We start from the raw sequence: 13,895 nt of genomic DNA on the forward strand, positions 1-13,895 counted from the left end.
CGCCATGGGACCCTATAAATATCCCCTTCCACCACCACTCAACACCACTCCCATCTGTAGCCCGCCCCGCCGATATACATTCCAAAACCCCTCAGGCAGCAGAACGTTGACTACATTACGATCCAAGCAAAGTTTTAACGAAGGGGTTCAGAGACGACGCTGCAATTCATCAGTAACTGTCAGGATCTCTGTAACTGCATGTTGGCCTGACTCAGCAGTAAGACTCATATGCGAGGCTGCTGTTGCGATGTACGACGACATAAACGCACCGGCGTTCGATATCTAACTCCTCTACCATAAACGCTTTTCTTTGACCCAGGATTTTAGGGATTAAATGACTTCTTATGACGGCCAACCTGCTGCGAAAGGAAGATATCATATTTATGCATTACTTTATTGTAAGCAAATTACAAATTGCGGAGCTCAACGACTATAAAAATGCCCAGTATCCAGAAAGGTAAAAAACCACGAAACGAATACAAACGATCACTCCCAAAAGGACTAAAGAACACGACTACTTTTTATCCAACACTCAATGGGTATTCCTTACTCTAAGCCTTCTCATCGGCCTTCTCATTAAGCTCGTTTTGCGACGCACGAGCAGCAGTGAGAGGCTCAAGCTCTTGAAGCTTACCAGCCTGCCTGGCGGGATCGGCAAAGGTTCGCACAGGGTCGTTGAGGTGTCGGAAGTAGGTAGGGCAAAGAACGGCACAGATCAAACAGGCGATGGCAAGGGCGACGTAAGGCCAAATGAGGTACGGGTCTTGAATGGCGTTGGAGCACGCGAGACCAATAGCAGAGGAGATAGCTTGGTTGAACAAACACAAAGCATAAACCAGGCCCTTCATTCGCGCAGGAGCACGAGTGTAGGCCAGCTCGTAAGATGTAACATTGACAAAGATTTCACCAATGGCGGGAAGCGAGTAAAGAGGAATCTGAGCCCAGATAGAAATACTGGTGACGGTGTCACAAGTAGATGCGTACCAGCCACACTCAGAAATGGAGTAGATCTTCCACTGGATGACCGCGCCATAGATCATGTTGGCCATACCAAGAATGAAGCCAATAGCCATTCGGGTCATGGGCTTGATGGGGTGACCGATCTTGTCAAAGAAGGGGTAAAGACCGTAGGTAATGATAGGTGTGGCGACGATGATAGTAAGAGGGTTAAAGTTTGAAATAACATCGTTAGGAGCGTCTAGATAATGAGTCAGTGATATGGTCCATCCTGTCATAATAATTGGACACTCACTGTTCAGAGTCATGGCAGTTGACATGTCGTTCTCCTGTGAACCAATACCACCGTCGGCAAGGTTGAAAATAGGAATAAGGGCGAAGACACCACAAGCTGCAATAGACTGCCTAATTTCATCCACAAACAAATCATCCCAGAAGATCTTGGAAGTGTCGACCGAGCCTTCCTTGGCCAAGATATAACTCGGTTTAGCTGTCTGCCAGAATTCTTCACCTCCCTTGAACATCTTGACGAAACCTCCCTTCTTTATGATAAGGTACAAGACTTTCATCGCTTCAAGGGTGACAGAACCCTGAGGGGGGGCCTTATAGAGTCGTTTATAGCAGACGACCAAGACGATAGGCATGAGCATGTACACGATACCGGGCAGAAGGTAAGCCAGCCAAAAGCCGACAAAACGTGCAGAGTATGAAGAAGCAATGGCAAAGAAGCCGCCGACGTTGATACACCAGTAGAACTGCATCGCCCGTTAGCAAGCTTAAATTAACGCCATGAATCACTTACGATGAGAAGGTATCGTTGAACGGTGGTCTGGGGATCAAGAATGACCCTCTCACCAGTTTTAGTAGTAGTGATAACAGGCTTCTTCACAGGGCTTTGGTCACAGAGCAAAGTGGCCAGGCAAGGCTTGATGAAACCAGCAGCAAAGGATAAGATGTAGAATGAGACAAGGAAAGGACCGAGACCATTGCCAGTACGGAGGACTTGAGGGATGGTGACAACAACCATTAAAATATGCGCAAAGGCTCCAACGGCGGTACCAATAGCAACGGTCTTAAAACGACCCCATCTTGTGTCTGCGAGGATACCTCCCATAATGGGGAAAACATAGGCAAGAAAGACGAACGCACTAAAGAGAAATTAGCCTCTACGACAAGATCATGATCGGGGTACATTTTACTCACTTGTAACAAGCAGAAGATTGAACAGAACCTCGACCTAGTGCACCGGCAGACTGATTTGTACCGGCAGCACCAGGAGCAACAGCACCAGCACCATTACCACCTTCGGGAAGAGGGTTCTTGATAAAATTTTGAACGACACCAGTGATACCATAGTACGACGCCTGTAAGATCCCGTCAGGCATTGGGAATGGGATGGCCAAAGAAAAAAACACTGACTCGCTCGGAAAGCTCAATAGCACACATGGCAATGCAAACCCATGGCATCTTCCCGTGCACTCTTGAGGGATAAGTCAGCAAAATTCACGACGTTTGGTTCATTTAATAAACGTACTTTTTTAATACAGCAAATTCCTCGTCAGTAGGCTCCACCTCCTCCGTAATGTAGTCGATGGCACCAGCGTCGCCAACCGAAACATCGGGCAATGAATCCTTCTTGTCGCCGTAACTTAGCGTCACAGGACCAGCGGCGGAAGTCTTGTCTTCAGATGAAGGGATGGCAGCAGACGGCACTGGTGCCGCCTCAAAATCTTGGATGGCATTTGCATGTGTGGCTGAGAGGCCATCAGTCAGTGAGCGAAGGGCAGCGATATGAATGCAAACATACTCATTCTCGGTGGCAGACAACCGTGAACTCTTTGATATATGAGCAGAAAAAAGGGCGTTCGCTACTGTTAGGGGGGGGTTCTTCCGTGGCAACCTTCTATATATAAAAATGCTTAGTGGAACTTCGCTATCCAGTACTCCGATTGTTATCAATGTCGCCATTGATTTACCATTCGGACTCCCGCATGGTGCACTTTCGAGTCGCAGTAGAAGATAAGCGTATAGCTTGCCGCTGGTTCGCCCGACAATTTAGGCGATAGGAGGCGAAGTGTTAGGGGAAGGTGCTGGGATCAGGCCCAATGCCGACTCCACCGGTATCCACTCTTCTTTTCCTTGCATCTTGCGGTGAAAAAGTTTGCTGGTCGACCAGGCGAGGAAAGATGGCACCGCGTGTATACTGTTTAAGGCCGCTCGGGAATTATAGCCAAGAATCGCGTAAATAGGGTAATTAAGCAAGTTGACAGCATGAACCATGAAGGGTAATCAGGGACAATTAAACTCAACCGCATGGTGCATCTGGTGAATAACACCTTCTTGCTCCTTCTCCCTCCACCTTTTGCCATTGTTTTTCCGCGATCTGCATATCGCACTTCTGTAGTATCGGAACAAATTAAAACAGGTATGCGTATCCACTCACTCCCAACAAGGCTCCAAACTCCCAACTCAAGCTCCATCAGCTCCGAGCTCCAAGCTCCAAGCTCCATGTTCTGGCATTTCCATTATCTCCTGACCGCCGATTTCCGAGCTTTTTGCGGGCACACGCTCAATCACCAGCATAGCAACATATCAATGATCTGCTTTCTGCTTATATTATCACGGAATAACATCGACTACCACTCATACTGGTGGACCCTTGAGTGGGCGAGTATGTATTTTCTAGTTTCCAGTAGAAAATTAGAAAATCCGCCCTTCGAAAAATGATACCCAAATTTCTCGAACCACACTCAAAAGATTGAAGCTTTGCGTGAAGCCGCCGGGGTTTATGAGAAATTCTGAGGCAAATTGAAGCCAAAAACTGGTGGGTTTGAAGGAGAAAGCCTTTTGCCGCCGAGCCTGAATGAAAATTCTTGACGGCTTTTGCCGCTCCAATCCGGCTACCGGCCGCCATTTCCATTTTTTTCTGTGGCTTGCTGCCTATCATTTATCAGAATAAAGCCAAAAACCTGCCTCCAGGAACGGGCTCTGTTTGGGCCAAAACTGAGGTTTTTGGCGTGTTTCCTCGATCGAGGAGAGGATGATCCCGTGAACAAATATTCAGAATCTTTTTTTGGATAAAACGGCGGCGGCGGATACATATCATGCATAGGACACATCACATGATGGGTTTGATACTAAATTAATTATTATGATAATGATGAATGATGATGATGGATGCATTATGCTGCTGCTGCTGTACATCATGTATGAATGAACAGTACGATGCGTAAGTACTATGATAACGAATCTGAAAAACGAGCTATCGATAATTAAGTGAGCAGTGTATTAATGATGCTGCTCGCTGTTACCGTTGTTCGTCGTCGTTAGCTGTCTTCTGGGTTGATCGTCGCCTGTGATAACGAAAAGCATTGCTGGTAAGCAGTAAGTTGAGAATAATAATACTGAGTATGGATGGCAAGTCTTCTTCTTTGAAGGCAACATATGTACGTGGCACCTCAACACATGGCAACCCATAGGATGAAGTCAAAACTGATGATAAAAAAAGAATGCACTAACTGGGCAACGAACCACGCACGCTGCAGCTGCATGGTGTGCATGGATCTGCCTGCAGATTGCGACTACTTCTGCGACTATCAGTCGGTAGTCGTACTAGTAGTAATAATCACATGCCTGTTCTGCACCACACTTTACTATATATCCCTCTTGTATCTTGCAGGTTGCCGCACGGCATGCGATTGATACGTACTATCACAAACCTCCACAAACCCTCCACGCACCATAACCGATTCTTCTACATAATTCGTGCCTCTACACGACCACATCATCGTCAGGGCAGGGCAAGGAAGACGGGCGATACAATAAAAGAAGTCATAGACATAGACATGATGGTAGATAGACAGCTGGGACTTAGAAGAAAGAGCAGTAAGTAGAGATAGAGCGTCGGTGGTGGTGACTCTGATGAGCGATGACTTCGTACTGGCATTACGAAGTTGACCCCTTCAATACCTAGACTTACGGCGAATGCATGGATAAATAAAAGCGTTTAATCAAAAAATGTTAACGCTTAGTAGACGACGGACACTACTTAAGCTTACCACAACTACCATTAATAGGGGATTGATTGTGAGTACCGGTAACTTAAGCTCTTGATATTGTTCGCAGTTCATGATATGACAAAGGGATTGGAATAACTAGACGTTTGAGGATGTTCTTTGAAATGCTGGGCTCGTTTTGATCCAGATAGTTTTGAGTTCCAATTCGCGTGGCAAATCGATAACAAAATAAAGGAAAACAGGCGCCACAAGAGAAACAGCTGCAGATGCCATAGAAGGAAGCCATTATGTATTTTTTCCTCAGAATGTATATTATTTCCGTTGCTTTGCCGATAAGATGATCGTGCAGAACAATTTAAGGCAATATTATGAATTGTAAGATTGACCCATGACAACTGAGCTACCAAAATGATCCCAGCACTCTTCACCATGACCAGAAGATACAAGATACATAAAAAAACACCATCAAAGGACAATGAACAAACACTACACAGATGCCGTCTAGTTTACATTAAAAAATCCCAAAACTTTCCTAGGATAGTACTGGGTGGAGTCTCATCATGGCATTCGGCTTCGATAGCTTGCAAACCAGATACAAAGTCCATTTCAGAGGCACGGACGAAGTGAGTCTTCTTGATGTACTTGTAACCGACCCAGAGGATAGGGAAAAGCCAAAGAGGAAGGTAGTTGGTGACGAAAGTGGAAGTGCTCCAGTTGTCCTTAAGAAAGACGCTCCAGGCAGAGAAAAAGAGAATGATGGTGATCATGATGATACCGTACCAAGCAGCAGAGGCACGGTAGTTGAGTCGGGAACTGTAGGGGAGGGAGGAACGAGCAATGCCTTGAACCCTGAGACCCTTCTCGAATCGGATGTAAATGAAGCAGATGCTACAGAGAGATTAGCTTGCGGCGAAAGGAATCGAAAATAGAAGTTTCTCACCCCCACCACGTCATGAGACCAGCAGCAGCAGTCAAATTGGAAAAATATCCAAAGACTTCACCGGCAGTACTTTGAAGAGACATATATGAGAGGGCAGCGAAAAGGGCACAGAATGAAATGGAGACCCAAGGAAGACCCCTGCGAGTCGTGCGCGAGAAAATCTTCGGAGCTTGTCGAGTGATAGACAATCCGTAGAGAGCTCGTGATGATGTGTAAAGATCGGAAGAAGCAGCAGACCAAGCAGAAGTCAAAAGACAAGCGTTGATGATGCTAGGGAGCACAGGTATACCAGCCCTTCTGATGGCGATTACGAAGGGAGAAGCGAGAGCATTCCCAGAATTGAGAGCGAGACCCTCATCATTGGAAGGAACGAGAAGACCGATAATGAAAGTACCACCCTGCATCGGTCATTAGAACAAATGAATGAGAGTCCATTAATAACGATAGACCTACGAGATAGAAAACGAGTATTCGAATGTAGACGCGCTTGATGGCTCGAGGGAGGTTTCGACGAGGATTCTTGGCTTCCCCAGCAGCAATGGCGACGATTTCAGTGCCAATGTAGGAGAAGGCAGCTTGGGTGAGAACAGCCCAGTACCCTAAGAATCGACCGAGGCTACCACTGATGCCCTCATACTGAACGAAGGGACCAGGATTACGCCAATACTGGAAACCAATACTCGTATGGTCAGGGCCGCCACCAGCGGTGATGATGATACCAAGCTGGAGTTCCACGATCAGCTGTTATGCCAATACGAAAAACGGATAACCTACGATGATTAATCCCACAATGGTCAGGATTTTGATAGAAGCGAACCAAAATTCACATTCACCAAAGAAGCCCAAGAAGTTGATGGCTACGACCACAACGAGACAAATGGAGATCCAGAGAGCATTGTTAATAGTGTCATTCCACAAGTTAATCAAGACGGCAGCGGCAGATAACTCCGCAGGAAGAATGATCACCCAGTTGTACCAGTAATTCCAGCCCATAGTAAACGCTGTGACTGAAGTCAGTCAGAGCTCAAATGGGTATCCATGCTTGTACTCGCCTAGAGCAGGGTCCACGAATCGCTCAGCCAGTTTGATATGACCACCAGGGATAGGCAAAAAGGAGATCATCTCCCCAAGGCAAATCTGCCATCAGGCACTCGACCATCAGCTCATGGGGTTTAGAATAATGGCCGTTTATAAATAAACCCACCATCACACAGTAACAAATTGACCCCATAGTAGCGTAACCCAAGAACAGACCAAGAGGGCCACCGTTGGCCAGGGCAGATCCAGTACCAAGAAAAAGACCTGTACCAATAACACCACCAAGGGAGATCATTGCCATATGTCGGCTTTTCAGATTTCTCTTGAGGCCACTTTTCACCTCAACGTCTTCAACATCGCTGCTGCTAGGTACAGCATCGGCGGGAGCCACTTGTTGGGTGTAGTCATAGGCAGCATCCTTTTTGTCGTCATACTCGAGGTGAACCGACATCTTGAGGATATTAAAAAAAGAAACCAAGAAGGGGAAGTAATCGAGAGTGGACGGATGTTGTGTAAGAAGAGTAAGCGGAAGGGAAAAGGCGACGTTTGGAAAGACTAAGCAAGGGACAAAGGGGAAAATGTGGGTTGCTGGCTTTTATAGATAAGGGGAGAGACTAGTTTTCAGCCGAATACGGTGGAATGGTCAGTAGACAGGCAATCCTCCTGTGCTCCGGCCTGGATAACACCTTGAACCATTGAGGGCTGAGATTTCTGATAAGCTGTAAGATAGCTAAGATAGCAATATTAAGGCCTAAACGACGATAAGCAAGTATCCGCATCAGCTCAGGGGGGATGTGGAATGGGAAGGGCTTCTCACATACGTAGGTCAAGAAGAGCCGAAAGGCATGGCGGCATGAGGACCCCGATTATTAGAGCGTCGGACGATCATCGAAAAACAGAAAGCAGGACAGTCGCACTGCGGCAGGTAACGATGCAACGGGCGCTCGCTTAGAGATTAGGAGATAAGTGGGCAAGGTACCTTCGTGCCTAGTTGCCTGCACATCTGGATTGTTATTTCTGAACTTTGGCTTACATTAAGTGGTGCCTGTGCACTAGGCACAACTCACTTTTGTGGATTGCATCTGCTAGGAACCCCTCCCTCTTGGGCGCTAGTTGCGTGCCTCTTCTTGGTTTTCGCTATTAGCTGAGCTACATCTGTTTCCAGTCCAGCTTCCAGCGTCCAACAACAGGCAACGTTGTTCAGCGTTACAGCAAGTGGTGGTGTATGCTAATAGCTAATCACTGAGTATTGCTAATTCTTTGTAGACCTTTCCCACATATCGCGAACGAACCAGTATCGTGGTTCACACGAAGTTGGTGACGCGTTGAGTGATGAGTGTCGAGATTGCGACATGCAAGATTTCGCCATGCGATGGGGGACGCGGGGAGAGCTTAATTATATCATAGCAACCCGATCAGCGATAAGGAGCCAAGCAGGAAGAAGGAAAAGCGCTGTTGGCGCTTGGCTACATTACTCGTCATCCGTCATTATCGGCTGCTATCAGAAATAAAGATGTTTTTTTGATACTGTAAAGCAGGTATCAAAATAGGCTCGCGTTAGTCTGTGTGCTAGAAATAACAAGCAATAGACTACAAAAGATCTGCTGTTACCTGGTCATAAACCGTAATGGCGGGGAATGAAGTATGTACCTGCAAGCTGTACGATGCCTGAAGAGCCGAAATCCAGAGATAAAGAATATTGAAGAATGAAGGCTACCGGTGCTATCGGCGATGATCCAAGAAAGCGACATCCTTGTTATCAAATAAAAACGGTCCTCCTCACTTTGGACACCCTCGACGCTTTCTCCAATCTTCGGCAGGAAGCTCTTGAAGTGAACTGGAAAGTCATGGCCAACAATTTATCTTCGCGGCCGATAAACTTTGCTTACTGGGCACTGATCACTTTGGCAGGTGACAGGCCGGAGCCGTCATCACGCATCACTGGGAAGGGATATAGAAAAAAGTAGAAGGCCTCCGACGTCCTCCAGAAAATATGGAGGGGGGATCGATGAAGATCGAAAATCGAAGGTCGAATGAAAGTTAAGGAGGTTTTATTATGTTTTGCCTAGCGTTATGAGTGAGGAGCACTGCGGCCCAACGGAAGTCACGTATCGCTCAGACGCAATCACAGCCAAATCCTAATCCCTTTTTTTAATAATCGGAAATAATTGCCAGCCGGCGCTGGTACACAGTTTGTAGTACAGAAAATTACCTTATTCGTTTCAGTGACATCTGTGTAATTCTAAGCTCTATAATAATAATATTACAATGAGGGCTTCGCCAACTTGATGAAAACAACCGAATCTGCGATAAACAATGCGGCGGAAAACGACGACCTATCTAGCAATTAGAGCCCGCATCATGAAGAGTGCGCAGAGGCTGTAAACCGAGATCGAGGGCGGAAAATTATCTTTGTTAGAGATGTTGATCTCAGATAGAAAGAGAATGTACGGTTGTATGACGATTCCCGCGAAAACATGTCAGCGGTTTCGTGCCAGTATTATAAATAATGAGCATAATAATGATTAATCAGAGGCTCAGAACAATGCGCTACCATAAGATAGCAGCAGAGGCATTAATAATACCACTCGAATTTGCCATGAGTTCCTAAATAATCACAGAAATGAGCTGCATTCAGTGGCCACCGCGTAAATGTGAATTATTTGTACTGGTACCTACGGAAAAGAATGTACCTCCCCTCCGTCCTCCTTCCCATTTGATAGTGAATAGTCAGCGGATGACAAGGACTCAGAGTTCAATTGCATCATCCCTGTTGGATCAACGTTGCGTTACACGTGTGGATTTGGCAATACCGTCCCTATGGGTATATACATCATGCAATGGCGAAGAAAAAAGAAGTCTACATTATTCTACTAACCACGAAACACTTCCAGCACTATAAAAGGAAGCTTAAAGCTCTTCATCACTGAAGACTTCCTCTCCTCGCTTCCTTCTAGCCATTCGGTCCTTCTTGGCTTTTCGCTTGTCGGCGGCAGAAAGCTTCTTCTCCTTCTTCGCCTTGACGATGGGGTTACCCAAAGCGTCGTACTCGACCTCGTCGTCATCGCCGGCCTTCTTGTCAATCCTCTCACCGGAGCCTTGACCCTCAACCCAGTTGTGTCCAGAAGCCTCGAGATGACCCTCACGCATGGCCCAGACTTCGGTACAGATGGACTCAGAGAACTCTCGGTTGTGAGTAATAATAAGAACACCACCCTCGAAGTTCTTAAGGGCCGCGATAAGGGCGGCAAGGGACTCTCGGTCGAGATAGTTGGTAGGCTCGTCGAGACAGATGATGTGGGGTCTTCGCCAGGTAGCGGCACCGAGGACAACCTTCACCTTCTGACCACCGGAAAGACCTCGCATGGAGTTGTGGGAGACGAATTCGGCATCGAGTCTATAAGTACACGTGAGCGAAATATCTTAAAACATCGAAAAGCAACGTCACTTACCCGAAGTCCTCGAAGTGCTTTTCGATTTCCCTCCTGACCAAGGGCCTCATGAGACCCAATCGCTGAGCCTCCCTGGTGTCGAGCTCCATAACCTTCTTCTCGAAACCACGGGCAACAAGTTCGTCTCGAGAAATCCAGATGTTTTCGGCAGAGGACATACCCTTGAAGGATACCTCGTACTCGTAGGACTGCTTGAGCTTCTTTCTAGCAACAAGCTCATCGATGATTCGCTTGACACCGTCCTTGATAACGGTGGCACCCTCCTTCATCTTGGCAAGCTCGGCCTCGGTCATGACCCGGTTAGCCTTGTGCATTTCCTCCAAGTCCTCACCGGTCTGGTATCGCCAGAGCATGTACTCAAGGGGAGTAGAGTCAAGGTGGTTGTCAATGTGGTGGAAAGCGTGTTGGGCGACGTAACCGATGACTAAGTTAGGGTGTTTCCAGACCTGACCGCCAAGGTTGGGCTCGGTCTCACCAGTGAGGAGCTTAACAAGGGTAGATTTACCGGAACCGTTGGGACCAAGAACGGCAACTCGAGATGAGAGAGACACCTGGAGAGAGATGTCGTAGAGTTGCTGGATAGAAGAACCAGGGTACTGGAATGAAACGTTTCGCATTTTGAGCAAAGACTTCTCCTTGGTCTTCACACCATCAAGGAGAGGAGGGTTGGGAAGCTTGAACTGATAATCCTCAGCGACATCGAGTTGGTAGTAGGACTTAGCCTCAGGGACGTGCTTGACGAATTCCTCAAGGTTACCAGGGTACCTCTTCAACTTGAAGTTGTTAAGATGAAGAACGTCGGTAACAGTTCGGTTAAGGAAGTCAGAGTCGTGAGAGACAATGATGGAGGTACATCGAGTAAGGGAAGTGAGATAGTTGATCAGCCAGTCAACGTTAAGAACATCCAAATGGTTGGTAGGCTCGTCGAGCAAGAGAATGTCGGCCTTGAAAAGAATGGCTCGGGCAAGAGCAAGCTTCATCTTCCAACCGCCAGAAAGAGAACCAATGGAGTTCTTCTGCTTGACTTCGTCGAAACCGACAGATTCGAGAGTGGACTTAATTTCCTCAGGGGTGGCGAGCAATCGCTTGTCACTCAAAACCCAGTCAAGAATGGAGATCTCAGCCTCGGAACCGTCGATGTCGTGCTGAACGTAGAAAGTTCGAACTTCGGTGGGGGGAGGGAAGCCCTCAACTTGATTGTTGATGATGGCGTTCATGAGGGTAGATTTCCCGGAACCGTTACGACCACAGAGACCATATCGGTGGCCTCGCTTAAGACGCATGTTGGCGTGGTGGAGCAAGATCTTTGCACCGTAAGCCAAGTTGAACTGCTCAATGTTACAGAGGTCCTCGCCCTCTTCTTCATCAGGGAACTTGGCGTCGTCAGTCTCAGCCTCATCAGCCTTCTTCTGAAGGAGCTCTCGAACAGCAGGAAGAGAGTCGTAGGAAGGGAGAGCGAGCTTGAGATAAGGAGGGAGAGTAGACTCCCAAGTCTTCTGGTCGAAGTTGTGGTGGTTCACAAGAGAAGCGGCGAGGACACCGGCGTAGGCAAGACCAGGGTTGGTCTGTTCAACGGAAACACCACCGTGCTTCTTGACAAGAGCGACGAAGTTGGTGGCGAGGTGAGGTCCCTCAGCGACAGGAAGAGGAGGAAGGTCTGAGCCATCAGACTCAACTGGGACCTTACCAATTCGACGAAGGGTAACAATAGCACGGTTGGCGACTGATCGAGCCTCAGGGTCGGCGATGGTCTCAGCAGTCTTGATAAGACGAGGCAAAAGCTGAGGAAGGAAAGGTCGAACGGTGTATTCGGAGTCGACAAGCTTGGACATGTTGTCGGCGATAACACAAACCTTTCGCTTGGTGGCGGTAGGTCGCTCATCAAGACCTCGGATAAGGAGAGGAGCAATGAGGGAGATGGTAGGGGCGGTAACTTCAGAAACGAAGGTGGTTGCTGAAAGGAGAGAAATAGTCTTCGGAACCTCCTCGATGGGGTTGAGGAGAGATTTAACCAAAGCAGGAACGAACTTCTCAATATCCTTGTTCTCGACAAGAGACACAGCCTTCTCGAGGGTAGCCTTCGCAGCCTTCTTAACATCAGACTTGGTGTCCCAAACGGCTCCGGCGAGAACAGGAACAAGGTCAGGCATCGCCTCGCCCATCTGGTAAGGGGCAGAAGTGATCAACTGCTGGAGAATCTCAAGAGAACCAGCCTTGATCTGCCACTTGCCAGAAGTCCTGATCAAGTTAAGAAGAGCGGGAAGGAGAACGAAAGAAGCCCATGGGTTCATGCTCTGCACGATGGCCTTGACGGCAGCGATGGCGGCAGTCTTGACAGCGGCGACCTTGTCAGCGAAAGCCTCGAGAAGAGCGGGGAAAGGAGTGTTCTCGGCAGAGGAGATAACGTGAGGCTCGAGAAGCTGAGCAGCACCGTTCTCGCAGAGAGTAGAGATAACCTCGCAGGCACCTTCACGCGCAGATTGAGACTTCTTGTCATTGAGAGCCTGGTAATCTGAGTCAGCTAAAAATTTTCTTCATCGCCACTCTCCATCAAGGATATTCTTCTCCGTCACTCACCTTGACGATAGCATCGTTGAAGCCGATCTGAGTGAAAAACTCAACACCTGACTTCTTGACGGCGTCGGCGAGAGCAAGACCAGCCTCGTCACGGGCAGCCTTGTCGGCAACAAAGAGGGTGGCGAGGTCGAAAGAGCCCTTGCCAGAGGAGGCAGCAGCGGTAGCAGCAGGAGCCACTAAATACACAGTCAACGAAATGCCCTTGAATTATTACAACTGTTCGCCACCAGGTTACTCACTCTTTAATATCTAATGAGGAGGTCGAAGTTTTAGATGTTTTTGATAAGACTTGAAGTCTTGGGGATAAGAGTACAGGACAGATGCACTGTCGTTAAGGAGAGTGTTTTTGAGGGGAGTGGGTAAGCTTGAGCGCTGTTGCGACACAAGAAGAGATGTGATGGAAAGAAAGAAAAGAAGAGATGGAAAGAGATTTGACGAAAGGAATTAATATTTTATCCTGCAGTGGAGCAGCGAGCACAAAAAAAAAAATTCCCTGGGGCCGCCAGCCCGTTATTCCCAGTTGGGCAATTTGTCATCTCCTCACCACTGCGGCTTTATCGGCATTAGCAAACGTGGCGTTTTGCCACCACGCCTCCACCAAACCTGTCCACCGAAAACCTGGCTCTGCTGCCACTGCCGATCAGTGCAAGTGTTGTCATATGTACGTATGTCGCAAAAAGTATTGATTATCCGCAAGTGCTTCCAGTCCGTCGTTCTTCTTCTATCCCGAATTTCACCCGTCTGCACCTATCTTGCGCAATTCCATAAATAACCCATTCTTCCGTTCCGTTCCGCAAGGGCATCATATACGCATATACAAGGTAGAATGAATAGTCATCAGTGGCGATTGGAAACTACGGCGGCGGTATGAGTACACGAAAGAAAATCTCGGTCATTAATAGGAAAAAAATTGAA

General features: G+C 47.7%; 3 protein-coding genes across 3 annotated transcripts; all 3 read right to left on the minus strand.

Moving 5' to 3' along the window:
* Positions 1–551: 551 nt before the first annotated feature.
* CNBD3920 (hypothetical protein) lies at positions 552–2,768 on the minus strand (the record flags this gene model as incomplete). Its single annotated transcript, XM_770570.1, has 7 exons — positions 552–1,198; positions 1,253–1,712; positions 1,760–2,105; positions 2,161–2,321; positions 2,377–2,437; positions 2,492–2,711; positions 2,765–2,768. The coding sequence occupies 7 exons, from the start codon at positions 2,766–2,768 to the stop codon at positions 552–554; spliced, it is 1,899 nt and encodes a 632-aa protein (XP_775663.1).
* A 2,711-nt stretch (positions 2,769–5,479) lies between these two features.
* CNBD3930 (hypothetical protein) lies at positions 5,480–7,402 on the minus strand (the record flags this gene model as incomplete). Its single annotated transcript, XM_770571.1, has 6 exons — positions 5,480–5,861; positions 5,914–6,311; positions 6,367–6,636; positions 6,688–6,914; positions 6,966–7,050; positions 7,118–7,402. The coding sequence occupies 6 exons, from the start codon at positions 7,400–7,402 to the stop codon at positions 5,480–5,482; spliced, it is 1,647 nt and encodes a 548-aa protein (XP_775664.1).
* A 2,459-nt stretch (positions 7,403–9,861) lies between these two features.
* CNBD3940 (hypothetical protein) lies at positions 9,862–13,220 on the minus strand (the record flags this gene model as incomplete). The annotated part of the gene is made up of 4 exons (XM_770572.1): positions 9,862–10,348; positions 10,404–12,907; positions 12,981–13,156; position 13,220. Coding segments are annotated over 4 exons (3,168 nt in total).
* Positions 13,221–13,895: the final 675 nt, after the last annotated feature.

The sequence above is a fragment of the Cryptococcus neoformans genome, chromosome 4, assembly GCF_000149385.1.
Source record: "Cryptococcus neoformans var. neoformans B-3501A chromosome 4, whole genome shotgun sequence".
NCBI classification, from domain to species: domain Eukaryota; kingdom Fungi; phylum Basidiomycota; class Tremellomycetes; order Tremellales; family Cryptococcaceae; genus Cryptococcus; species Cryptococcus deneoformans.